This window comes from Silurus aristotelis, assembly GCF_946808225.1.
Source record: "Silurus aristotelis genome assembly, chromosome: 17".
Lineage (NCBI taxonomy): Eukaryota > Metazoa > Chordata > Actinopteri > Siluriformes > Siluridae > Silurus > Silurus aristotelis.
The window spans coordinates 2,920,416-2,946,943 of NC_139590.1; the positions used below are offsets into that span (position 1 = coordinate 2,920,416).

General features: G+C 43.1%; 2 protein-coding genes and 1 long non-coding RNA gene across 10 annotated transcripts in view; 2 read left to right on the plus strand and 1 right to left on the minus strand.

The window, feature by feature from the left end:
- Positions 1-10,539, plus strand: part of LOC310740286 (multidrug resistance-associated protein 1-like) — a 44,192-nt gene extending 33,653 nt beyond the window's left edge. For all 4 annotated transcript variants that reach the window (XM_083566827.1, XM_083566828.1, XM_083566829.1 and 1 more), the window contains 10 exons: positions 292-499; positions 1,524-1,834; positions 3,218-3,417; positions 3,586-3,712; positions 5,160-5,261; positions 6,284-6,430; positions 6,508-6,666; positions 6,822-6,988; positions 7,321-7,515; positions 9,819-10,539. In XM_083566827.1, coding sequence (XP_083422953.1) covers positions 292-499; positions 1,524-1,834; positions 3,218-3,417; positions 3,586-3,712; positions 5,160-5,261; positions 6,284-6,430; positions 6,508-6,666; positions 6,822-6,988; positions 7,321-7,515; positions 9,819-9,927 — 1,725 coding nt within the window. In that variant the 3' untranslated portion in view covers positions 9,928-10,539. The remainder of the gene's footprint in view (positions 1-291; positions 500-1,523; positions 1,835-3,217; positions 3,418-3,585; positions 3,713-5,159; positions 5,262-6,283; positions 6,431-6,507; positions 6,667-6,821; positions 6,989-7,320; positions 7,516-9,818) is intronic.
- A 5,054-nt stretch (positions 10,540-15,593) lies between these two features.
- Positions 15,594-17,929, plus strand: LOC310740397. Its single transcript, XR_014537635.1, has 2 exons — positions 15,594-17,085; positions 17,131-17,929. It is a non-coding gene; the product is annotated as an uncharacterized lncRNA (long non-coding RNA).
- abcc1 (ATP binding cassette subfamily C member 1 (ABCC1 blood group)) overlaps positions 16,970-26,528 on the minus strand; it is a 31,414-nt gene continuing 21,855 nt past the window's right edge. For 4 of the 5 annotated variants that reach the window (XM_083566824.1, XM_083566822.1, XM_083566821.1 and 1 more), the window contains 12 exons: positions 25,811-25,856; positions 25,564-25,696; positions 25,275-25,482; positions 24,872-25,182; positions 23,906-24,105; positions 23,164-23,290; positions 22,170-22,271; positions 21,776-21,922; positions 21,531-21,689; positions 21,272-21,438; positions 20,467-20,661; positions 16,970-18,281 (listed from right to left, as the gene is read on the minus strand). In XM_083566824.1, the coding sequence (XP_083422950.1) occupies positions 18,173-18,281; positions 20,467-20,661; positions 21,272-21,438; positions 21,531-21,689; positions 21,776-21,922; positions 22,170-22,271; positions 23,164-23,290; positions 23,906-24,105; positions 24,872-25,182; positions 25,275-25,482; positions 25,564-25,696; positions 25,811-25,856 (1,904 nt within the window). In that variant the 3' untranslated portion in view covers positions 16,970-18,172. The remainder of the gene's footprint in view (positions 18,282-20,466; positions 20,662-21,271; positions 21,439-21,530; positions 21,690-21,775; positions 21,923-22,169; positions 22,272-23,163; positions 23,291-23,905; positions 24,106-24,871; positions 25,183-25,274; positions 25,483-25,563; positions 25,697-25,810; positions 25,857-26,528) is intronic. The other variant, XM_083566823.1, reaches the window with a different exon arrangement.

Below are 26,528 nucleotides of genomic sequence, written 5' to 3' on the forward strand. Positions count from 1 at the left end.
AAGAAACTTCAAGGATAATTCTGATGTTTGATGCGAAGATGAACTGAAATGCTTGAGCTGAATGAATCTTTTTACATTTTGTCACTGGCTGAACAAGATAACTGATTAGCATTAACGTGCCGGTGTACAGGCGTTCCTATTCAAGTGGACTGTGATGGTACATAGCATACTGTATCCTTCATCTAAGTGGAATAAGTTTATGCTTGAGAATGAATAAATAGAAAATAATAGTGCCAGTGTTGTTATTAGTATTTGGTATGTGCTCTGAATCACTTGTTCGCTTACCTCTAGGTGAAGCTGGAGATGTACATGGAGTATTTCAGGACCATTGGCCTGGCCTTCATCGTCCCGATCATCTTCCTCTATGCCTTTCAGCAGGCCGCGTCACTCGGGTATAATTACCAACTGCAGCTTTGGGCTGACGATTCTGTTATTAATGGCTCTCAGAACAAAACAGATGCTAATCTGGCGGTGTTCGGGGCCCTCGGCTTCGCTCAGGGTGTGTAAGGAGGTTCTGGAAGATCTGACAGTGTATCTGCAACATTACACATTGATGACATACCCAATTCCAAAAAAGTTGGGACACTGTGTAAATAAAAAATAAAAGAAATTTTAATGCAATGATTTACAAATCCTATAAACCCATATTTTATTCACAATAAAACATAGAAAACATCACGTATGTAAACTGAGGAAATGTACTATTTTAGGAAAGGATACAATTCATGTACCATTCACAAGAAAAGTTTCTTCCCCCAGCCAATCTACCTCATCTCATCTCCCCATTGTCTTCTTCTTCTTTTTCTTCTTCTGACATTCCCCTCCTCTCCAGCGCATACCTCCACCTCCCCAGGCTCTTCTCAACCTGCTCTCTACTCTCACCACAAATCACAATATCATCTGCAAACATCATATTCCAGGGAGACTCCTGTCTGACCTCGTCCTGTCGATCACCACTGCAAACAGGAAAGGGCCCAGAGCCGATCCTTGATGCAGTTCCACCTCCACCTTAAACCAGTCTGTCGTTCCTACTGCACACTTCACTGCTGTCACACTGTCCTCATACATGTCCTGCACCACCCTCACATACTTCTCTGACACACCAGACTTCCTCATACAATACCACAACTCCTCTCTCCACCCTGTCGTACGCTTTCTCTAAATCCACAAATACACAATGCAACTCCTTCTGACCTTCTCTATACTTCTCCATCAACATTCTCAAATCAAATAATGCGTCTGTGGTGCTCTTCCTCGGCATGAAACCATCTCACAATTTAATTTTTTTTTTAGTAAATTTACTTTTTGAGTTTTTGTTGCCCTGCCCCAACTCTTCTGAGACATGTTGCAGATATCAAATTTCCTCAATGTACATATTTTGTTTGTTTTCAATTTTTTATTGTGAATAAAATATTTACCCAGCATCTCAACTTTTCTGGAATTGGTGTTGTACTTTAACGTTCATTATATATATATTTTTAATATAGTACAACTACTAAGTGTATCCTTTGTATGTCCTTCAGGGATCGCCTTCTTCGCCACCACTGTAGCCATCTCATTAGGAGGCATCATCGCTTCTCGCCATCTTCACCTGGACTTTCTGCGTAACGTCATGCGCTCGCCCATGTCGTTCTTCGAGAGCACGCCGAGTGGAAACCTGCTTAATCGCTTCTCCAAAGAGGTCGACGCCATCGACTGCATGATCCCCGAGGCCCTTAAGATGATGCTGGGATACGTGTTTAAACTGCTGGAGGTCTGCATCATCGTTCTCATGGCCACACCCTTTGCTGGCGTCGTCATTCTTCCTCTCGCTCTGTTCTACGTCTTTATCCAGGTTTGGGCTTCATCTTGGTTATCACTCACAATAAATTATAAATCTCATAGGAATAAAACACTCAGTAACATGCTGTTTGAAGAAAAAGATCAGCAGCAGTTGGGTAGTGTAATGAAGCGGTATTCCAGTTACTGAATTTATTTATCCAATAATGCCACAATCTAAAAGTTTAAAGTTAAAAGTGTGCCATGGCATTTCACCCCCGGGCCTTCAGTGGTGTCCTGCCTGAATCAATTCAGCTCTTAATCCCAACATTATGATGCCACATCTGTAGAAACCATCAGTATTAGAGAACAAAACACAGTAGAACAGAGCGCTGCATCACAGACAGGAATCTCATACAGCGAGAATGAATATCATTATTAAAGCAAGAAACTCATCACAATTCAATCCAAACATGCATTTCTGTGCATTTTCCATGCATTAATGTTTTCCTGGGGATTTATACCGAAGGCAAATTGTGTGTGTTTAGTGCAAATTTCACAAAAAAAAAATAATGCTAAAGTATAAATGTATAAATGGTTCATTAAAAAGCTTAACATCTGTTTTGAACTGTTTTGGACAAACCTTTCCTCCCGATGGCCAACTTTTCTTAAGAAGTCTTGTAAATATCCTTGTGAATCTGTGATCAAATCAATTTATTCTCCTCTGTCAGTTGTTGTAGAATGAAGAAAACAGATATTAAATCCACATACATATATACAGTGAGGAAAATAAGTATTTGAACACGCTGCTATTTTGCAAGTTCTCCCACTTAGAAATCATGGAGGGGTCTGAAATTGTCATCGTAGGTGCATGTCCACTGTGAGAGACATAATCTAAAAAAAAAAATCCAGAAATCACAATGTATAATTTTTAAACTATTTATTTGTATGATACAGCTGCAAATAAGTATTTGAACACCTGTCTATCAGCTAGAATTCTGACTCTCAAAGACCTGTTAGTCTGCCTTTAAAATGTCCACCACACGTTTATATTTGAGCTTGTGCAGTTTGCTACAGATGCAGTTCACAAGCTCTGACTAGTTCTCTCTCTTGTAAATAGGCCACTTATGCCCTTCTGTTTTTTTGCATTTCATTGTCTCTCTAGGTAAATTTACCTTCCACAATGACAAAATAGTTGAATCTTATCTAATCTAATCTAACATCCAATCAAAAGACGTGAAAAGTTGACCACAGTGTGGCCAACTTGCAATCTGATTGATAAAAAAAACAGGCTTTCTAACAATATATAATTTACACTGCAGCTGCTCACAATGTTTATTCTGAATCTGGGGTCACTGTTACTCCATAGACCTTTGTTCATTCTAATGTTTAAATAAAATGTTTGAGCTAATATTCAGTACATATAACGGACAAACATGCAGTCTTCCTTCCTCTATAGAGCTTTTACGTGGCTACATCCTGTCAGCTCCGGCGTCTGGAGTCGGTGAGCCGCTCCCCCATCTACACACACTTCAACGAGACAGTGCAGGGAGCGAGCGTGATCAGGGCGTTTGCGGAACAACCCAGGTTTATCCTGCAGGCGAACTTCAAAGTGGATCACAACCAGACCTCATACTTTCCCAGATTTGTCGCCACCAGGTACACTGTGATCATACATCACAGGAATTTTTGGTACCATTATATATATATATATATATATATATATATATATATATATATATATATATATATATATATATATATATATATATATATATATATATGACCGTTACTGATCCTGTTTACCGATCCATATTCCGATTCTAGATGGCTCGCTGTTAATCTGGAGTTTTTAGGGAACCTGTTGGTCCTCACGGCTGCAATCCTGTCTGTGATGGGAAGAAAATCTCTAAGTGCAGGGACTGTTGGCTTGGCCGTGTCACACTCTCTTCAGGTAGACAAATGGAGAAGCTTCAAATAACTTTTTCAACCTGCATCTCATTATTTACATACTTGTGACGGGTCGTTCATGAACAATTCTGTCATTTTAAATGACTCTTTATGTGACTCAGAAGCACGAGTCGTCTTAAAGAGTGATTCATTCATTTTCTACTGGACACCCATGAGCAAAGCATCTCAAAATCTCCGTCCGTTATGTACAGGAAACTGAGTAGTTTATCTCTTCACTGTCTAGTAAAGAGTCGTTCGTTCTTTTATCACATCACTCCCCATCCCCTACTGCCTTAACGCTATCCAGTGCATTACACAGGAAACAGAATTGAGTAGTTCATTTCATCCTCTGGTTTGAGTTGTTCGTTTTTTTATTTTTTTGTTTGTCACATAACTCCCACATACGCTAAGCATTTATATACATAGATTAATTAATGTGACTATAGTCAAAGTTGGTGTATGTTGACTTCTTGGGGGAATCTGCTTATTAAAAATTTTACATTTTATTTTATTTCCTAATATAATAAAGAAAATGACTTATTTATTCATTTTGTTCAAGTCACTAAAATGATCCGATCTTGCCATCACTACTTCTTTCAGCTTCAGAATTATTGGCCCCCTACAATAGGGCAAAAATCACCACATTCTCTAAATATTAAAATCAGTATATGAATAATAAACCATGCTGAGTGTTGAGTGTCAATCAACTTTATGTTACTATTTATATATCTTCAGGGCAGAAATGTTTCCATGTTGTCTTTTTGCCTTCTTATAACTTCGTGAGAGAGCTTGTGGTAATAATAATAATGCTATAACTTAAACGAGACCTGGAACAAACTTCACGTAATAATAAGTGGATAAAAAATGCTGTTTCCTTCTTTTATAAACAACAAATATGAGAAAGGTGCTTTATATTTGCTTCATGAGCCTTACAGCACAGTGAAATTCTTTCTTCGCATCTCCCAGCAATAGTAGGAAGCTGTGGCCAGCCATGGTACAGAACCCCTGGAGCACAAAGGGTTATGGGCCTTGCTCAAGGGCCACAGAAGTGGCAGCTTGGCATTGTTATGACCATTTATAGCTTTTATAACATAAAGAACTGTCAAACCTTCAAACCGTCCATAACATAAAACGTAATCAGTAACGGATAAATGGTTTCCATCCATTATAAACAACAAAAAAATATTGACGAACTGCTGGGGTTTAAGAAGATACAACCCTGGATCACAAATTATTGGATTCCTGCCAACATACCTCAGACTAAAGAAGCAGCATGACAAAACCCAAAGCAAGCTCCATAACGCTATGCCTTACATGGGTTAGAGTGGAAGATCTCCTGCTGTAAAGCTCTGACCCTCACACCTATTTGACGTGAATTGTAAAGCTCCTCCCCGCACCTCAGTCACCCAATACGCAAGCATCGTGTGTTATTATTGACTGTGTTTCTGCAGGTTACAGCCATTCTCAGCTGGATCGTCCGCGCCTGGACAGACGTGGAAAACAACATTGTGTCAGTAGAAAGAGTGAAAGAGTATGCGGACACACCGAAAGAGGTACAATCTCAAACAAGTCAACACAACCCCAAATCCCAAAAAAGTTGGGACAATTTTGCCACATATACAATGGGGCAAATAAGTATTTGATACACTGCCAATTTTTCAAGGTTTCCCATTACAAAGAACGGAGAGATCTCTAATTTTCATGGTAGGTACATCTCAACTGTGAGAGACAGAATCTAAAAAAATCCAGAAAATCACTCCTGATTTTTAAATAATGAATTCCCATTTTATTGCATGAAATAAGTATTTGATCACCTACCAACCAGCAAGAATGGGCTACAGGACACGAGGCAAACAGCTCGGTGAGAAGGCAACAACTGTTGGCTTAATTATTAGAAAATGGAAGAAATTCAAACTGACTGTCAATCTCCCTCAGACTGGGGCTCCATGCAAGATCTCGCCTCGTGGAGTATCAATGATCTTGAAAAAGGTGAGGGATCAGCCTAGAACTACACGGAAGGACCTGGTCAATGACCTGAAGAGAGCTGGGACCACAGTTTTAACGGTTACAGTCGTAACACACTACACCATCATGGATTAAATCCTGCAGCATGCGCAAGGTAGCACTGCTCAAGCCAGCACATGTCCAGGCCCATCTGAAGTTTGTGAAAGACCATCTGGATGATCCAGAGGAGGCATGGGAGAAGTGGTCATGTGGTCAGATGAGACCAAAATATAACTTTTTGGTATAAACTCCACTCGCCATGTTCTGAGGGAGGAGAGGGATGAGTACAATCCCAAGAACACCATCCCAACCATGAAGCATGGGGGTGGAAACATCATGCTTTGGCGGTGCTTTTCTGCAAAGGGGACAAGACGACTGCACCGTATTGAGGGAAGGATGGATGGGGCCATGTATCGTGGGATTTTGGGCAACAACCTTCTTCCCTCAGTTATAGCAGTGAAGATATATAAATACATAAATAGATTTTTACTACTTTAAATCAGGTAATCTTAAAAAGGTTAAAAATACAGATGGAAATCAGAACATCTGAGCTTGACTGTTTTGCTTACAGGCAGCTTGGTCGAAGGAAAACAATCTTCTGTCCTCTCACTGGCCACAAACCGGCTCAATCCAGTTTCACCAGTATGGATTGCAGTACAGAAAAGGTCTGGACTGGGCGTTGAAGGAGATCACACTCAACATCCAGGAGAAAGAAAAGGTAAACTAATTAAAGGGCAGAAATAAATTATAAGAAAAACAGTCAATTGTGATATCGCTTTCTGATCTGTCTCTCAGATTGGGATCGTGGGTCGGACCGGAGCGGGAAAGTCGTCTCTCGCACTTGGAATGTTTCGGATCCTTGAGGCAGCGAAGGGAGAGATATTTATAGACGGAGTGAACATCGATGAGATCGGACTGCATGAGCTGAGAGCTCGGATCACCATCATTCCACAGGTAAGTGCTCTATTTATACACACACAAACACACACACACACACACACACACACACACAAACTTAAATTCCTTTTTTCCCTTTTATTTAGATATATTCACATAAGATGACCTTCATCTAGTTTGCTGTGTGTAAAACGTGTTTGTGTTGTGAGCAGGACCCGGTTTTGTTCTCTGGATCTTTGCGCAAGAACCTGGACCCATTCGATTATTACTCTGATGAGGAGGTGTGGAACGCTCTAGAACTTGCTCATCTCAAAGGCTTCGTGTCGGGTCTTCAGGACAAATTAAACCACGAGTGTTCCGAGGGAGGAGAGAACATCAGGTACACCAAGTCCCTCAGGGATCTTCTTGGCTCCTCAGCATGAGTCTGCCAGGGAATAGAGGAGATGGTGGTGATGATGATGATGATGAGAAGGAGGGGGAGGAGGAGAGATCCCTGTGTGTTACTGATGATCTGAAGCTTTATTCTGTTCCACACACAGTGTGTAGGTCAGAGCTGTAACCTGAACCATTAATCATCTTAATCTGACTTCTGGTGTGTGTGTGTGTGTGTGTGTGTGTGTGTGTGTGTGTGTGTGTGTGTGTGTGTGTGTGTGTGTGTCTGTGTGTGTGTGTGTGTGTGTGTGTTTGTGTCTGTGTGTGTGTGTGTAACAGTTTGGGTCAGAGGCAGCTAGTGTGTTTGGCTCGAGCTCTCCTCAGGAAGACGAAGATTCTGGTTCTGGATGAAGCCACAGCGGCTGTAGACCTGGAGACGGATGAACTGATCCAGTCCACCATCCGCACTCAGTTTGAGGAGTGTACAGTACTGACCATCGCTCACCGCCTCAACACCATCATGGATTATACACGGTACACACACACACACACACACCGCCTCAACACCATCATGGATTATACACGGTACACACACACACACACACACACACACACACCGCCTTAACACCTTAATGGATTATACACGGTACACACACACACACACACACACACACACACACACACACACACACCCCGCCTCAACACCATCATGGATTATACACGGTACTCACACACACACACACACACACACACACACACACACACACACACACACACACACCCCGCCCTAACACCATCATGGATTATACACGGTACACACACACACACACACACACACACACACACACACACACACACACACACACCCACCCCGCCTCAACACCATCATGGATTATACACGGTATACACACACACACACACACACACACACCGCCTCAACACCATCATGGATTATACACGGTACACACACACACACACACACACACACACACACACACCCCGCCTCAACACCATCATGGATTATACACGGTACACACACACACCGCCTCAACACCATCATGGATTATACATGGTATACACACACACACACACACACACACACACCGCCTCAACACCATCATGGATTATGCATGGTACACACACACACACACACACACCACCTCAACACCATCATGGATTGTACACACACACACACACACACACACACACACACACACACACACACACACACACACACCGCCTCAACACCATCATGGATTATACATGGTACACACACACACACACACACCGCCTCAACACCATCATGGATTATACACGGTACACACACACACACACACACACACACACACACACACACACACACACACACACACACACCGCCTCAACACCATCATGGATTATACACGGTACACACACACACACACACACACACACACACACACCGCCTCAACACCATCATGGATTACACACGGTACACACACACACACCGCCTCAACACCATCATGGATTATGCACGGTACACACACACACACACACACATACACACCACCTCAACACCATCATGGATTATACATGGTACACACACACACACACACACACCGCCTCAACACCATCATGGATTATACACGGTACACACACACACACACACACACACACACAGACACACACCGCCTCAACACCATCATGGATTATACACGGTTCACACACACACACACAGACACACACCGCCTCAACACCATCATGGATTATGCAAGGTACACACTCACACACACACACACACATACACACCACCTCAACACCATCATGGATTATACACGGTACACACACACACACACACACACACACACACACACACACACACACACACACACACCGCCTCAACACCATCATGGATTATACACGGTACACACACACACACAGACACACACCGCCTCAACACCATCATGGATTATACACGGTACACACACACACACACACACACACACACACACACACACACCGCCATGGATTACACACGGTACACACACACACACACACACATACACACACACACACCGCCTTAACACCATCATGGATTATGCACGGTACACACACACACACACACACACACACACACACACACACACACACACACACACACACACCACCTCAACACCATCATGGATTGTACACGGTATACACACACACACACACACACACACACACACACACACCGCCTCAACACCATCATGGATTATACATGGTACACACACACACACACACACACACACACACACACACACACACCACCTCAACACCATCATGGATTGTACACGGTATACACACACACACACACACACACACACACACACACACACACACACCGCCTCAACACCATCATGGATTATACACGGCACACACACACACACACACACACACACACACACACACACACACACACTGCCTCAACACCATCATGGATTATATATACACACATACACACACCCACACACCCATCACACATGACACTTCAACACTATCATGAATTAAACACACACACACACACACACACACACACACACACACACACACACCGCCTCAACACCATCATGGATTATACATGGTACACACACACACACACACACACACACACTGCCTCAACACCATCATGGATTATATATATACACACATACACACACCCACACACCCATCACACACGACACTTCAACACTATCATGAATTAAACACACACACACACACACACACACACACACACAATCATGAATTAAACACACACACACACACACACACACACACACACACACACAGGACTAAGCAGTGTGTGATGTTCTTTGCAGTGTGTTGGTGATGGAGCGAGGTTCTATCACAGAAATGGATTCGCCCTCAAACCTGCTCTCACAGAGAGGCGTCTTCTATAAAATGTGCCAGGAGGCGGGGCTAGTGTGATTACATCATAATCAGAGATAAGAAGTGTGATGGTCTCCTGAAGGATAAAGATCTGCAGGACAGAACCTTCTGGAACCTTGTCATACTTTTTAATACATGATGAAGGACCTTATGAACAGTGTTACTCAGAGAAGAACTGTAACTGATGTGTTCATCTTTCTCTTTCTCTCATACACTCACTCTATTCATTCTCTCTATTTCTCCTCCTCCACCAGCTCCTCCTCTTACTCTTCTTCTGGTTCCGTCGTCTCCTTTCCCTCCTCCTTCTTCTCTTCCTCCTCTTCCACATCCTCTACCTCCTCCACAACTTTCTCCCTATCTTCTTCTTCTTCTTCTTCCTCTCCCTTCAGCTCCTCAGGAACAAGAAGTTCTACAGAGTGATTGTAAAACCACCTCTGCAATTGAAAGTTCTTGACTTACATTAATGACCTCAACACCTGAAATCAATTATTTATAGAAAGTGTTCTGTAGCACCAGCACTTTCGTATTTCAGCGATTTAGAAATCATCAAATGCTGGTGGGTTTTTTTTATTGTATTATTTGTATTTTATACGCTCACATATTTAAGCCAAAATGTTGAATGTTTTTCTGTACAGTCAAAAAGAATAAACAGAAATATCAGGACAGCAGACTTTTCCGTCCATATGTGGTTCTCCATAATGTGCCTAAAAAGTTGACGGCAAGGTTTTCGCCAAGTGGAATTTTTTTTCATACTTTGTAAGATGGGGGGGGGGGAACGTTGGTGAGGGAAACTACTGTTTATAGCTGCTATAATGTAAATAACAACAGGCACTGCATTTCACACCTCCGCCTTCAGTGGTGTCCTACCTGCATCGATCCACCTCTTAATGAAACTCATTATTCTTACTTATTTATTAAATCTCTCACAGTATCACGTTGTCTTCTGAAAAGCTGCTTGAAATTTCTCACGAATTAAATCCATGTATTTCTCGTCGGCTTTGAAAACCTGCTCCACTCCTTGCTCTATGTGGTCACTGTGGAGGGACTTTATGAACGCACTGTATATGTTTATTTCACTGTGTTTTTACTGATGCTAGAGATCCGTTTTAGTTTAAAATAATGGCTTTTTTGTTAATTACTAATATATACTGAATGCACTTTTTTTTACTCAAGTTACAGTAAAGAAGTTTGGGCTCTGACATGTACTTAATTAAAAAGTAGTCTTTATTACTACCTGTTTTAGTGTCACGATGGTAACTGGACCTCACATTGATATATTAGTACAAATATTGATTTAAGCAGATTAAATAATTTGACCAATGTTAAAATTACTACTACTATATAGAGATACAGCATAGTCAGGGCTCGGACTAAAAAGCAGGCAAAGAGCCAAATATTTATATACATTAGATTCCTTTGAAACAAAAACAACAATCCATGAAAAAACTCTTAAAAGCTTTTCGAAAAATCTTTTACAAGAGCAAACCAGTTCGCAAAGGAACAAGACAACAAACTTACAAAAAACTGATAAGCATAAACACTTAAATACACACTGGAGAAAAAGGGTACAGGGGGCAATAATTTGCCTTACCAGGAACAGAGAAAAACGATATAAAGGAACAATAGGGACATCTTGTGGACAAAATCAAAAATGCATGCCAAAGGAACAGTTCAGGAAAACAAGATGGAGCAAACAATGGGGACATCTTGTGGACAAATGCGGAAATGCATGGCAAAAAAACAGGAAAAGAACCCATGATCCATCACATGACAGTTTGACAAAATAAATATATTTATATTAAGAGGAAAATAGGGCTTTTTTTTTTTTGCTTGTCAAATATACATTTTTAAATAATAGTAAGTATAACCCAGCCATTAGGGGGGTACAAGCCAGTGCACTCTTAGTGCCTGTCCCAAGCCCGGGTAAATGGGGAGGGTTGCGTTAGTAAGGGCATCCAGCGTAAAACGTGCCAAATCAAATATGCGGATCACAAATGAGAATTTCATACCGGATCGGTCGAGGCCCGAGTTAACAACGACCGCCACAGGTATCGTTAGCCGACAGGGTACCGGTGGAAATTGGGCTACTGTTGGCCGAAGGAGGAGAAGGAGAGGAGGAAGGCATCTACAGAGACGGCAGGAAAAGGAGCAGTGTAGGAGAGTAGAGGTTCGGGTTGGTACTTTAAATGTTGGTACTATGACGGGTAAAGGGAGAGAGATAGCTGATATGATGGAGAGGAGAAAGGTAGATGTGTTGTGTGTTCAGGAGACCAAGTGGAAAGGGAGTAAGGCCAGGAACATTGGAGGTGGGTTTAAACTGTTTTATCATGGTGTGGATGGAAAGAGAAATGGTGTAGGGGTGATTCTGAAGGAAGCGTACAGTAAGAGTGTAGTGGAGGTGAAGAGAGTTTCTGATAGGGTGATGATCGTGAAGGTGGAAGTTGAAGGGATGATGATAAATGTCATCAGTGCCTATGCTCCACAAGTTGGCTGTGAGATGGAGGAGAAGGAAAGATTCTGGAGTGAATTAGATGAAGTGGTAGAAGGTGTACCTAGGAAAGAACGATTGGTGATTGGGGCAGACTTTAATGGGCATGTAGGTGAAGGGAACAGAGGTGATGAGGAGGTGATGGGCAGGTATGGTTTTAAGGAGAGGAATGTGGAAGGGCAGATGGTGGTAGATTTTGCTAAAAGGATGGAAATGGCAGTGGTGAACACTTATTTTAAGAAGAAGGAGGATCATAGGGTGACGTATAAGAGTGGAGGAAGGTGCACACAGGTGGATTATGTTCTGTGTAGGAGATGCAACCTGAAGGAGATTGGAGACTGTAAGGTGTTGGCGGGGGACAGTGTAGCTAGACAGCATCGGATGGTGGTCTATAGGATGATTTTGGAGGCGAAGAAGAAGAGGAGGAAAGTAAGGATTGAAAAAAGAATAAGATGGTGGAAACTGAAGGAGGAAGAGTGTAGTGTGAGGTTCAGGGAAGAGGTCAGACAGGGGCTTGGTGGTGGTGAAGAGGTGCCGGATGATTGGGCAACTACTGCAGGAGTGATGAGGGAGGCAGCTAGAAAAGTACTTGGTGTGACATCTGGAAATAGAAAGCAAGACAAGGAGACGTGGTGGTGGAATGAGGAAGTGCAGGAGAGCATAGGGAGAAAGAGGTTGGCAAAACAGAAGTGGGATCGACAGAGTGATGAGAAAAGTAGGCAGGAGTACATGGAGATGCGGCAGCAGGTAAAAAGGGATGTGGCGAAAGCCAAGGAAAAGGCATATGAGGAGCTGTATGAGAAGTTGGACACTAAGGAAGGAGAAAAGGATTTATACCGATTGGCCAGGCAGAGGGACCGAGCTGGGAAGGATGTACTGCAAGTTAGAGCAATAAAGGATGGAGAGGGAAATGTGTTGACTAATGAGGAGAGTGTGTTGAGAAGATGGAGGGAGTATTTTGAGCAGCTGATGAATGAGGAAAATCAGAGAGAGAGAAGGTTGGAGGATGTGGAGTTGGTGAAGCAGGATGTAGAAAGGATTAGTAAGGAGGAAGTGAGAGCAGCGATTAAGAGGATGAAGAATGGAAAGTCGGTTGGACCAGATGACATACCGGTAGAAGCGTGGAGATGTTTAGGAGAGATGGCAGTGGAGTTTTTAACCAGATTGTTTAACAGGATTCTGGAAGGGGAGAGGATGCCTGAGGAATGGAGAAGGAGTGTGCTGGTACCGATCTTTAAGCATAAGGGAGATGTGCAGACCTGCAGTAACTACAGGGGAATTAAGTTGATCAGTCACACCATGAAGTTATGGGAAAGAGTAGTGGAAGCCAGGCTGAGAGAAGGGGTGACCATCTGTGAGCAACAGTATGGTTTCATGCCGAGGAAGAGCACCACAGATGCCTTATTTGCTTTGAGGATGTTGATGGAAAAGTATAGAAAATGTCAGAAGGGGTTGCATTGTGTGTTTGTGGATTTAGAGAAAGCGTACGACAGGGTGCCGAGAGAGGAGTTGTGGTATTGTATGAGGAAGTCAGGTGTGTCAGAGAAGTATGTGAGGGTGGTGCAGGACATGTATGAGGACAGTGTGACGGCAGTGAAGTGTGCAGTAGGTACGACAGACTGGTTCAGGGTGAAGGTTGGACTGCATCAAGGATCGGCCTTGAGCCCTTTCCTGTTTGCAGTGGTGATGGACAGGTTGACGGACGAGGTCAGACAGGAGTCTCCCTGGACTATGATGTTTGCAGATGATATTGTGATTTGTGGTGAGAGTAGAGAGCAGGTTGAGAAGAGCCTGGAGAGGTGGAGATATGCGCTTGAGGGAAGGGGAATGAAAGTCAGTAGGAGTAAGACAGAGTACATGTGTGTGAATGAGAGGGAGGGCAGTGGAGTGATGCGGTTGCAGGGAGAAGAGGTGGAGAAGGTGGAGGAGTTCAGGTACCTGGGGTCAACAGTGCAAAGTAATGGAGAGTGTGTTAGAGAAGTAAAGAAAAGAGTGCAGGCAGGGTGGAGTGAGTGGAGAAGAGTGACAGGAGTGATTTGTGATAGTAGGGTATCTGCAAGAATGAAAGGGAAAGTTTATAGGACTGTGGTGAGACCTGCGATGTTGTATGGATTAGAGACAGTGGCATTGAGTAAAAGACAGGAGGTGGAGCTGAAGGTAGCAGAGCTGAAGATGTTGAGGTTTTCGTTGGGAGTGACGAGGATGGACAAGATTAGAAATGAGTTTATTAGAGGGACAGCACATGTAGGATGTTTTGGTGACAAGGTGAGGGAGGCGAGATTGAGATGGTTTGGACATGTGCAGAGAAGGGACATGAATTATATTGGTAGAAAAATGCTGAAGATGGAGCCACCAGGTAGGAGGAAAAGAGGAAGGCCAAGGAGGAGGTTTATGGATGTGGTGAGGGAAGACATGCAGGTAGTTGGTGTGAAAGAGGCAGATGTAGAGGATAGGGTGGTATGAAGACGGATGATCCGCTGTGGCGACCCCTAATGGGAGCAGCCGAAAGAAGAAGAAGAAGAAGAAATAATAGTAAGTATGTGTTTATAATAAATAATTAAGTAATAAATAATTTCCAGGCTGCAGTGCAATGTGATATCCAATAGGGTTTATTATTATTATTATTACTACTACTATTATTATTACTACTACTACTACTACTACTAATACATAGCAGTTTTCTCTTCCCAGAGACAGTGTGCTGTGTTTAAAAAAAGATGAGCTAAATTAAAGCATAAAAGAATCACAAAAAAAGATAGGCTTCGTCATGCTCAGAAAAAGACACGAAGAAGATTACGAAACCATTTCTTTATTTTATTTAACTCAAGATTTCCTTTTATGAAAGTAAGCATACTTCAAATCTAGTACGAGTACATTACAAATAAGCATTCGCTGACCAAACACGCACCATATAAATCAAAATAACAAAGAAATCTGGTGTACTTGAAATGCAAAAGTTTGGTAATAAACTCCAGACGTTCAGCTCTCCCTCTCTCACTCTCACACACGCACACGCACGCACGCACACGCACGCACACGCACGCACACGCACGCACACGCACACCAGCAGGTAGAAAAGATATTCGAAAGGACCTGCACTAATTATATTTGAAGAGAGATAAAAACTGCTCATTACCAGAGTCATTTCCTCGTTCAGATTTCACTATAATAAAGAAAAAATTATCTTCGTTTTATATACACAATGTAGAGCCAAAAAGAAGTAAGATGTCCAAAAAGAAGAACATACCAAATGTATGGTCAGGTGTCCAAAAACTTTTGGTCATACAGTGTGTGATATACACACACACACACACACACACACACACACATATATATAAATAAAATGTGAAAATTATTATTATTATTATTTGAGCAGCATTGAATAAAGTTTGCATAGAAAAAAACCCACACTAAAATATGGCAACTAACAGATGACAACATGAAGCTTCACACTTGGATGTGGTGATCCTTCTCCTCCACGTGAAACTCCACTGAGGTGACCTGGAGGTTAGTTTATAAGAAGCCAAAAGCCTATACATCGCATCTCTCGTAACGTATTTGAAGCCTAGAAAAGAATTAATTCAATCATCATCATCATCATCGTGGTGGCTGCAGAATCCCGGACATGGAGATAATGGTCATCATCACATAGATCTTCGAACAACAAATGAAAAGATAGCTGAGTAGACCAGGACACAGATACGGTGAGCCCCACACGTCTCCTTTCCCTGACTAATAATTAGCGCAACGTTCTATAATTATATTTAACGTAACATGGCATAGCTACAAAATTCTGCATTCTGATTGGTCAGAATGCGTCTATTCATTTTTTATAACAGAAACTCCAATATACAATAGAAACACCTCGTTCCGAGGGAAGGAGTCTCCAGTGTCAGTGCTTTTGTAACAGGTCAAGCCGTAACTTTTTTTTTTACGTCAGGAAACGACATTTAATCATTGTAACGTAACGACAGGGACGGATCAAGTTTTACTGTTTTAATCCGTACGTAACCACCAGTTCACCTCAGCAGCTCGGTTTTAAAGGATACACACATCACAGGTACGTTAAATCATCATCACCTTCAATTCCTCGTCGTCTACCATTCAGGAGCGACCTGACTACAGCCTATTGGAGACGTCACCTGACCTGAAGTCTGTCAGAAAGGCAACATCAGGAGATCTAATATTCAATACAGGTCAAAGGAGAGAATAAGAAAGAAAAAAAAGCAGTATGCTGGGAGAAAAACAAAAGACTGTGTTTTCATTCGTCAGGAGAACAGGTGATTTGTCACCACCATTGTTATCCGATAGAAAGACGACGTCACAGTGATGATGTCGATGCGTCATGACACCTGAGTGTGGGCGTGGCATAATGAGCTAAAAACGTCTCCTGTGGGTGTGGCTTCTTGTGCTAGAGTCGTCTTCTATGGGCGTGTTCATGAGCTAAAATACCTTGTTTATTTATCCATTCAGACTGTTGCTTTATTGCATCATTACACTTTTTGCTTTCTCTTTCCCTCTTTTTTTTTATTTCGAGTGCACTAGTGAGAAACACACCACAGATCATCGCTAACTTCCTGTCTTTTTGTACTCTTGTTCAAACTGGCAGATTTATTTCTTTGCTAATGCGGAGACTAAACAGAACTCAGGGTTGATTAGATTAGTTTCCAAAAGTGTGTGTGTGTGTGTGTGTGTGTGTGTGTGTGTGTGTGTGTGTGTGTGTGTGTGTGTGTGTGTGTGTGTGTTTGTATGAGGTATCATGTTTCAAGCCAGCATGTCAACAGATTGAGAATGGATTCTAACCTAAACATTTTTTTTTTGGTATTTCAAAACTAAAATCCGTCTTTTTGGTGAAATATTCAGGGATTTCTCTAAAGTAACAGCTCATCCAGCAGCAGGAAAAGAAAGTGCTTGTTTATAACAATGTCCCTCCACAGGCTCTGCCCACATCTGGGTTCTAGAATGGACTGTTTGTTCTGGCACGAACACAGCGTTCTAGAACAGGCAGTGAGTCTCAAAAGCTAAAGTCTTGTTCTAGTATAAGCGGTGGGTTCTGGAGTGAAATTGGGGTTGTAGAACTGAGAATGCATTCTGGAGTGACCGCTGTGTTCTAGAACAAGGAAAAAGAAGAAGAAAAAAACGCCAACCCCAGCCATATTCTAGAAAAGTTTGTGCATTTCAGAGGCCAAAAAACCCCTGTGATCTAGAATGGACACAAACTCTCTAGTGATATGGTGTGAACAGAACATTAATTCCTGAGTGTAAATTGAGCCCGTTTGGTTCTAGAAAGAGGAGTGTTTAAAAAAAGAAAAAAAAAGGCGGTTAAACTGGAGTGACAGCTGTGTTCTGGAACTGGCCTGTGTCTTAAAACAGAGGGTTGTTTCTGGAGAGACAGCTGTGTTTTAGAAAACAGGCACACAAAAATGCATCTCAAATGGACACTGGGTTTTTGAGTGAGACCAGTGGAACGGGGCTCTTGAATGGACATTTTGTTCTAGAACAAGGTCTGTGTTCTAGAATAGATTGTGCATTCCAGATGCAGGAAAAGAAAAACCATTTTCTAGAATGACTCTGGGCTCTGTATTAAAACTGGTGTTCTATAACGGACAGTAAATCCTGGAGTGAGAGCAGTGTTCCAGAATGGACAGTTAATTCCAGAGTGAGAGCTGGATTTCTGAATGGACGGTATCACAGTGTGTCCGTTGCACACTAGACAGTGAATTCTGGAGTGAGCAGATCCAAAGATCTGCTGCTGCTGCTTCCTTATATTCATCACCTTTTTAATTATTATTGTAATCAGACCAAACCGGAGTCTTTGGCCATCTTGTAGAATATCCCTCTGTTTGCGATAAGACTGGATGGAGAATCAAACTCCACCATCTGGCCTTTATCTAGAACCAGAACCCTGCAGTCACACAACAGGGAAAACGTTATCATTATGTTTAGTGTATATATATGTGTGTGTGTGTGTACCGTGTATAATCTATAATGGTGTTGAGGTGGTGTGTGTGTGTGTGTGTGTATATATATACTGTGTTTAAACCATGATGGTGTTGAGGCGGAGGGTGTGTGTGTGTGTGTGTGTGTGTGTGTATATATATATATATACTGTGTTTAAACCATGATGGTGTTGAGGCGGGGGGTGTGTGTGTGTGTGTGTGTGTGTGTGTGTGTGTGTGTGTGTGTGTGTGTATACCGTGTGTAAACCATGATGGTGTTAAGGCGGGGTGTGTGTGTGTGTATACCGTGTGTAAACCATGATGGTGTTAAGGCGGGGTGTGTGTGTGTGTGTGTGTGTGTGTGTGTATACCGTGTATAATCCATGATGGTGTTGAGGTGTGTGTGTGTGTGTGTGTACCGTGTATAATCCATGATGGTGTTGAGGCGTGTGTGTGTGTATACACACCGTGTATAATCTATAATGGTGTTGAGGTGGTGTGTGTGTGTGTGTGTGTGTGTGTGTGTGTGTGTACCGTGTATAATCCATGATGGTGTTGATGGCGTGTGTCTGTGTGTGTGTGTGTGTGTGTGTGTGTGTGTGTGTGTGTGTGTATACACACCATGTATAATCCATGATGGTGTTGAGGTGTGTGTGTGTGTGTGTGTGTGTGTGTGTGTGTGTGTGTGTATACACACCATGTATAATCCATGATGGTGTTGAGGTGTGTGTGTGTATATACACACCATGTATAATCCATGATGGTGTTGAGGTGTGTGTGTGTGTGTGTGTATACCGTGTATAATCCATGATGGTGTTGAGGCGTGTGTGTGTGTATACACACCGTGTATAATCTATAATGGTGTTGAGGTGGTGTGTGTGTGTGTGTGTGTGTGTGTGTGTATACCGTGTATAATCCATGATGGTGTTGAGGTGTGTGTGTGTGTGTGTGTGTGTGTGTGTGTACCGTGTATAATCCATGATGGTGTTAAGGTGGGGTGTGTGTGTACCGTGTATAATCCATGATGGTGTTAAGGTGGGGCGTGTGTGTGTGTGTGTGTGTGTATACCGTGTATAATCCATGATGGTGTTGAGGCGGTGTGTGTGTGTGTGTGTGTGTGTGTGTGTGTATACCGTGTATAATCCATGATGGTGTTGAGGTGTGTGTGTGTGTGTGTGTGTGTGTGTACCGTGTATAATCCATGATGGTGTTAAGGTGGGGTGTGTGTGTACCGTGTATAATCCATGATGGTGTTAAGGTGGGGCGTGTGTGTGTGTGTGTGTGTGTGTGTATACCGTGTATAATCCATGATGGTGTTGAGGCGGTGTGTGTGTGTGTGTGTGTGTGTGTGTGTGTACCGTGTATAAACCATGATGGTGTTAAGGCGGTGTGTGTGTACCGTGTATAATCCATGATGGTGTTGAGGCGGTGTGTGTGTGTGTGTACCATGTATAATCCATGATGGTGTTGAGGCGGTGTGTGTGTGTGTGTGTGTGTGTGTGTGTGTGTGTGTACCGTGTATAATCCATGATGGTGTTAAGGTGGGGTGTGTGTGTACCGTGTATAATCCATGATGGTGTTGAGGCGGTGTGTGTGTGTGTGTGTGTGTGTGCCGTGTATAATTCATGATGGTGTTGAGGCGGTGTGTGTGTGTGTGTGTGTACCATGTATAATCCATGATGGTGTTAAGGTGGGGTGTGTGTGTACCGTGTATAATCCATGATGGTGTTAAGGTGGGGCGTGTGTGTGTGTGTGTGTGTGTGTGTGTGTGTGTATACCGTGTATAATCCATGATGGTGTTGAGGCGGTGTGTGTGTGTGTGTGTGTGTACCGTGTATAAACCATGATGGTGTTAAGGCGGTGTGTGTGTACCGTGTATAAACCATGATGGTGTTGAGGCGGTGTGTGTGTGTGTGTGTGTGTGTACCGTGTATAATCCATGATGGTGTTGAGGCGGTGTGTGTGTGTGTGTGTGTGTGTGTGTGTGTACCGTGTATAATCCATGATGGTGTTGAGGCGGTGTGTGTGTGTGTGTGTGTGTACCATGTATAATCCATGATGGTGTTGAGGCGGTGTGTGTGTGTGTGTGTGTGTGTGTACCGTGTATAATCCATGATGGTGTTGAGGCGGTGTGTGTGTGTGTGTGTGTACCGTGTATAATCCATGATGGTGTTGAGGCGGTGAGCGATGGTCAGTACTGTACACTCCTCAAACTGAGTGCGGATGGTGGACTGGATCAGTTCATCCGTCTCCAGGTCTACAGCCGCTGTGGCTTCATCCAGAACCAGAATCTTCGTCTTCCTGAGGAGAGCTCGAGCCAAACACACTAGCTGCCTCTGACCCAAACTGTTACACACACACAAACCAGAACCAGTGTCAGATCCAGAAGATTCACGGATCAGGTTACAGCTCTGACCTGCACACTGTGTGTGGAACAGAATAACGTTTTAGATCATCAGTAACACAAGACGAGGAGATGAAGAAACAAAAGAGAAGGAAGATGACAAGGAAGAGAAATAGGGGAAGGAGATGTAAGGAGAGTTGGAAACAAATGGGGAAAAAAAAAAAAGTAAGAAGACGAGACAGAATAAGAAAAAAAGAGTAGGAGGAAAAGGAAGAAAACAAAATAGAAAGAAGAAAAAAGAGAAAGAGAAGAAAGGATAATAAAAAGGGAAAATAAAATAAGCGGAGGGGGGGAATAAAAATTTGTGGAAAAAGAAGGAGAAGGAAGAAAAAAAATGTAAAGAAGTGGAGAAAGAATCGGAAGAGGAGGAAACAAAAAAGGGAAGGAAGAAGAAAACAAGGATAAAAAAAGAAAGTGATTTCGAAGGTTTTAACTGGAATTTGAACAGAAGCTTCAGATCATCAGTAACACACAGGAATCTGCTCATCATCATCTCCTCCTTTGTTCCCTGGCAGACTCGTGCCAAGGAGAACCCTGAGGAACTTGGAGTACCTGAGGTTCTCTCCTCCCTCGGAACATTCGTGGTTCAGTTTGTCCTGAAGACCAGACACAAAGACTTTGAGATGAGCGTGTTCCAGAGCTTTCCACACCTCCTCATCAGAGTAACAATCAAACGGATCCAGGTTCATACGCAGAGATCCGGAGAACAGAATCGGGTCCTACTCACAACACACACACACATGAGCACACATGAGCACACATAAAAATATTCTCAATGTTCTTGGATCCTATAAAAGTAAAGAAAGTGAACCTGTGGGATGATGGTGATGCGAGAGCGCAGTTCGTGAAGACCAAGCTCTGCGACGTTCACTCCATCGATCCAGATCTCCCCCTCAGCTGCCTCGATGATCCGGAACAATCCGAGGGTCAGAGACGACTTCCCTGCTCCTGTCCGACCCACGATTCCCACCTGGAGATAAAATCGCTGCACTGTTACTTTTCTAATCAAAAAACAGCAACACAGTGTGAAAATGTGTGGTTTGGGACGGAGCCCACCTTCTCTCCTCCCTCAATAATCACGCTGATGTCATGGATGGCCAGGTCCAGGTCCTCTCTGTACCTCAGACCAAATCTCCGGATCTCAATGTGGCCGGCTGTGGGCCATCCTTCAGGAACAGAGCTTTTCTCCAGCTTCCATTCCGCCTGAGAAAAAACACAGCATCGTCAATCATCTCATCATCAAGAAGAGTAGGAAAAAGAACAAAAAGTAGAAGGAGGAGGAGGAAGAAAAAAGGAGAAGAAGGAAAACACCCAACCATATATACACCCCCCCACACACACCTATATACACACACTAGTCACATACCCTCACCCACTCATAATCACACCCCCATACACACACACAAGTGTTTTCAGCCCAACCTGCTGCACCTTCCCCTGCTGTACGCACCTCCTTCTCAGTTTCTTCGTACTCTTTTACTTTCTCCACTGCTACAATGTTGGTCTCCAACTCCGAGGACATTCTCACCAGCCAGTTCAGAGACGCAGTGACCTGCAGTCAAGTCGGCTTTGTCAGTTCAACCATATACAGTGCAGTACACAGTGAAAAACAACGTTTCCCCAGAACCAAGGTGCCACAGCAAACAACAAATTAACAGAAGGAACACAGAAGTACAGAAACTATCAGCTCGAGTACAGAGCTCGAAACTATCAACACAAAGTGCACATATGCAACATTTAGTGCACAAAAAAGGGGAGAGGAAGAAGGAAAAAAAGAACAAAGCAAAGAAAAACAATAACACTGTAGCCCTGACCAGTACAGTTGGTACACTATGTAAAGACACTAAATGGAGGTGACCTAGGAAGAAGGAGAACATTATGCGAGAACACTCAGGAACACCATCAAATATACGCTCGTATATAAAAGTAATACAGGACGGAATGGGAGTGTTTTCTTTCTCTTTGATACATAGTTTGTTTTCTCCTCACTAAACTGTTTCTCGAGCGCGTTCTCTCAGCACCGCTGCTGCTACGTGAATGCCATTAACACTCCAGAGACCGAGGCGTGTCCTGAGAGTCACATAGAAAAAAGGATTAACATGGCAGAGGTAGAGCTGCGTCTTCCTGCAGACACAGCAGGAAAAAAAAAAAATAAAAAAATCACCTGGGTTTAGTTGATCTTTTTTGTATTTGCACTACAATGGCGTGTGTGAAAGGGTCATGCGTTAGAAGACAGAAGGCGCTTAAGTAAATTGATGATTTGTTGTCTGAACCCCCCCCCAAAAAAGAATCTCTAACATTGATTTGCACAGCATCAGATTTTTTCCCATTTCATTGAATCGAAATCGGATCACACTGCACGTAATATGAATTAAATATGTGTATATGCTATATACTGTGTGTGTGTGTGTGTGTGTGTGTGTGTGTGTGTGTGAGAGAGAGACCTGCAGGGCGTAGGAGATGGAAAGTCCCATGATGCCTGGACTCAGGCTGTCTCTGGCAATCACAGCAAACAATGCAGCAAAGGTCACAATGCAGTTCCCCACAAACTCCAGTCTCACTGCTAACCACCTACACACACACACACACACACACACACACACACACACACACACACACACACACACACACACACACACACACACACACACACACACACACACACACACACACACTCTATTAGTTTGACTGCAATGTACTGTCTAATATATCCAAATGCATTCTATATCCAATTAGTAATCAGTATTTCTGGTTAAAAGTATGTGCACCCCTGACTATATGTGGTTCTTCCCCTAAACCGTTTGGTTCACACAAATGTACAGGATGTCCTTCTATACTTTTCCTTTACTTGAATGAAGTGAAGGAAAACGAGATGCTTTACGTGGGGTGGAGTGGAAGATCTCCTGCTATGATTATTTTTCTCCTCATCTCACCTCCATTAGCACCTGATTTTACAGAACACCTGAAGGAGCAGAAATCTTCACAAGATCTAGCGAAACATCTTCCCAGAAGAGTAGAGGTTATTATAAAAGCAAATGGAAGGGAGGAAAGCGGAGGAAAAAAAAAAAAATGTTGGAGTCAACATACTTTTGGACTTTTGTCTGATCAGAGTCAGATCAGAGTTGATTCAAATTCTGAATCAGATCAGTTCTGATTAACAGAAGGTGTTAAAAATGTCTGTGAGACCTGTTTGCCACAATGCTGGGAAAATAGGCTTTCTGGTTGTGATCCACTCGTCTGTCGCTCTCTCCGATGAAGCGTTTCTGCACTCCGAAGGCACGGATCACACTCGTTCCCAGCAGGGTCTCGTTGAAGTGTGTGTACACCGGAGATCGACTGACTGACTCCAGGCGCTTCAGCTGTCGGGACGAGGCCACATAGAAGCGCTACCACACACACACACACACACAGAGGTGATATGAGTACGCGATCTTAAACAACAAAATCCCAAATACACACGATTTCCAAGCCAGGCTCTGGCTAGTGTTTGTCAGTCCTAAAACCACCTGTAGAGGGCACTGAAGAACCATCTCAAAAGAATTCTGATGTTTTCCACACCAGCAGCATCTTAGAATCCCTCAGATGAAGATACTGACTGCTAAAAGCCATTATCTGATATTTTTACTTATTACGCTCACTATCTGTAGCCCTATATGCAGAACTGGAGGAGGAAGAAAAAGAGGTGAGGAAAAAAGAAGAAGAAGAGGAGGAAGAATCAAAATGAGAAGGTGCACAAGAGAAATAAAAGGGAGGAAAATTGGAATAGAGGAGATTATGGAGAAAGAGCAGAAAACAAAGAAAAACAAAGAGGAGGGGGAGAGAGAAGAGGAGGATAAAGATAGGGAGAGGAGGAGAAGAAGGGAAAAGGAAAGGAGAAAAAACAAGATGAAGGGGAAAAAGAAGAATAAAAGGAAATAGAAGAAGAGGAAGAGAGAAAGAAGCAGTAGTGGAGATGAAGGAAGAGGAGGAAGCAAAGAGGGGAAAAAAACGTGAGAAGAAAATAAAAAAAAGAGGAGGAACAAAAATAGGAGGAGCGGAAAAAAGAAAAGAAGCCAGAAGAAAAAGACGAGAATAAAGAAGAGCAGGAGGAGAAGAAAGTGGGAGATGAGGAGGCAGAGGAAAAGGAGATGATAGTCAGAGAGTGTCTGAGACCTGCACAAAGACGTAGAAGAGCCCCAGAGGAGGGATGATGATGGCCAATAACGGCGTGGCGAGAAGGATGACGGCGCAGGATCCCAGCACGTTAAACAAGGAGCCCATGAACATCTTGATGATGCTGGGGATCACAGAGTCGATGGTGTCCGTCTCCTTGGAGAATCGGTTGACGAGGTTCCCGCTGGGAGTGCGCTCGAAGAACGACATGGGCGAGCGCAGGACGTTGTACAGCATGGTCTCGTGGAGGTACCGAGACGCCAGGATTCCACCGATGGACACCGAGATGGAGTACGAAAACACGGCGATGCCTGAGAGGAGAAGCAGAGAGACGTTTCGGGAAAACGTGATTATAAAATCAAATTTATCCATTTCGTCCATCTGAACGTTTGTATTTTCAGACCTTGGGAGAGTCCCAGCGCTCCGTACACTCCCAGACGCAGGTCTCTGTAGGGCTGAGTGCCGTTAATGACCGGATCATCCGTCCATAAACTCAACCAGTAATTGGAACCCAGAGAGGCTACGTGATGAGCGAGGAAGAGGAAGATGCTGAAGATGGACAGACACACCCCGATGGCTTTCATGTACTCCCAGAACACGGCGAGCTTCACCTGCAGGACACGGAACAGCCCTTAACATCACGTATGTTACACACAGTTATGCGTAGCATCACCAGCAGGTGGCAGACTCACTCTGCCCGTCTTGGCTTTATCCGCCTCGGTCAGTTTCGACGCGTCTGTAGATTTGGGTTTCTGCCTTTTAAGGTCATTGATGTCTACTTTCTGCTTCGCGGTTCCTGCTGTGTTTAGGGACACCTGGCTTTGTCTGCGCGCACACACACACACACACACACAAACACACACACACTTCTTAAAATGAATCTCTACACAACATAAGCAAGCATTTATTCAGTAATCTATATAGACGTCGCTGTCTCACCTCAGCAGAGCCGCCGGGCCTCCGTTTTCCAGCGTTTTCTGCGGATCTGGACGGGAAAACGAAACAATAACTGAGGACGATTTAATTTGCACGAGCCGGCGTCACAATACATTAACGATGCATATAAAGCGGCTTCCCGATGTGGCGATTCCTTCCCTTACGATCTGACATTTCAATTCAACATGCGCTATTGAAATAAACAAATAAAGCAGCAGTCCATCACCGTTACATAGACATTAAAGCCCCGCTGCAACAAGCCGCACGTTTTAGCGAAGACGCCAAAGTTGACTGTTGCTTCAAAAAAAAAAAGATTGTTCCGGCTTTCCTTATAGCACAGAGCTGCTGGATTCTCTAATCTGATTGGTCGGAAGATGTATTTCAATAAGTGAAAGAATAAGTGTTTTTTTTTTATTTTTTATAAACGATTATGGAAGGAGTCTCCAGTGTCAGCAGTCTGTAACGGCAGATCAAAGCTGTAATTTGTTCGTGCATCTCAGGAACACGAGATTTTTCCTCCTGAAACTAGTTCTTGAGCATTTCACGAAAATCATGCTGCATAGACGGAATAAAATAAATAAATAAATTATAAAAATAAATAAATCATGACGGCTGTTGATCCTTTCCAACGTGCGACCTAATACGTGATTACTGTATTAAATTTTAAAAAATGACTCGTGCGTTTATGCAGTTTATTTATTCCAATAAATATACACTATAT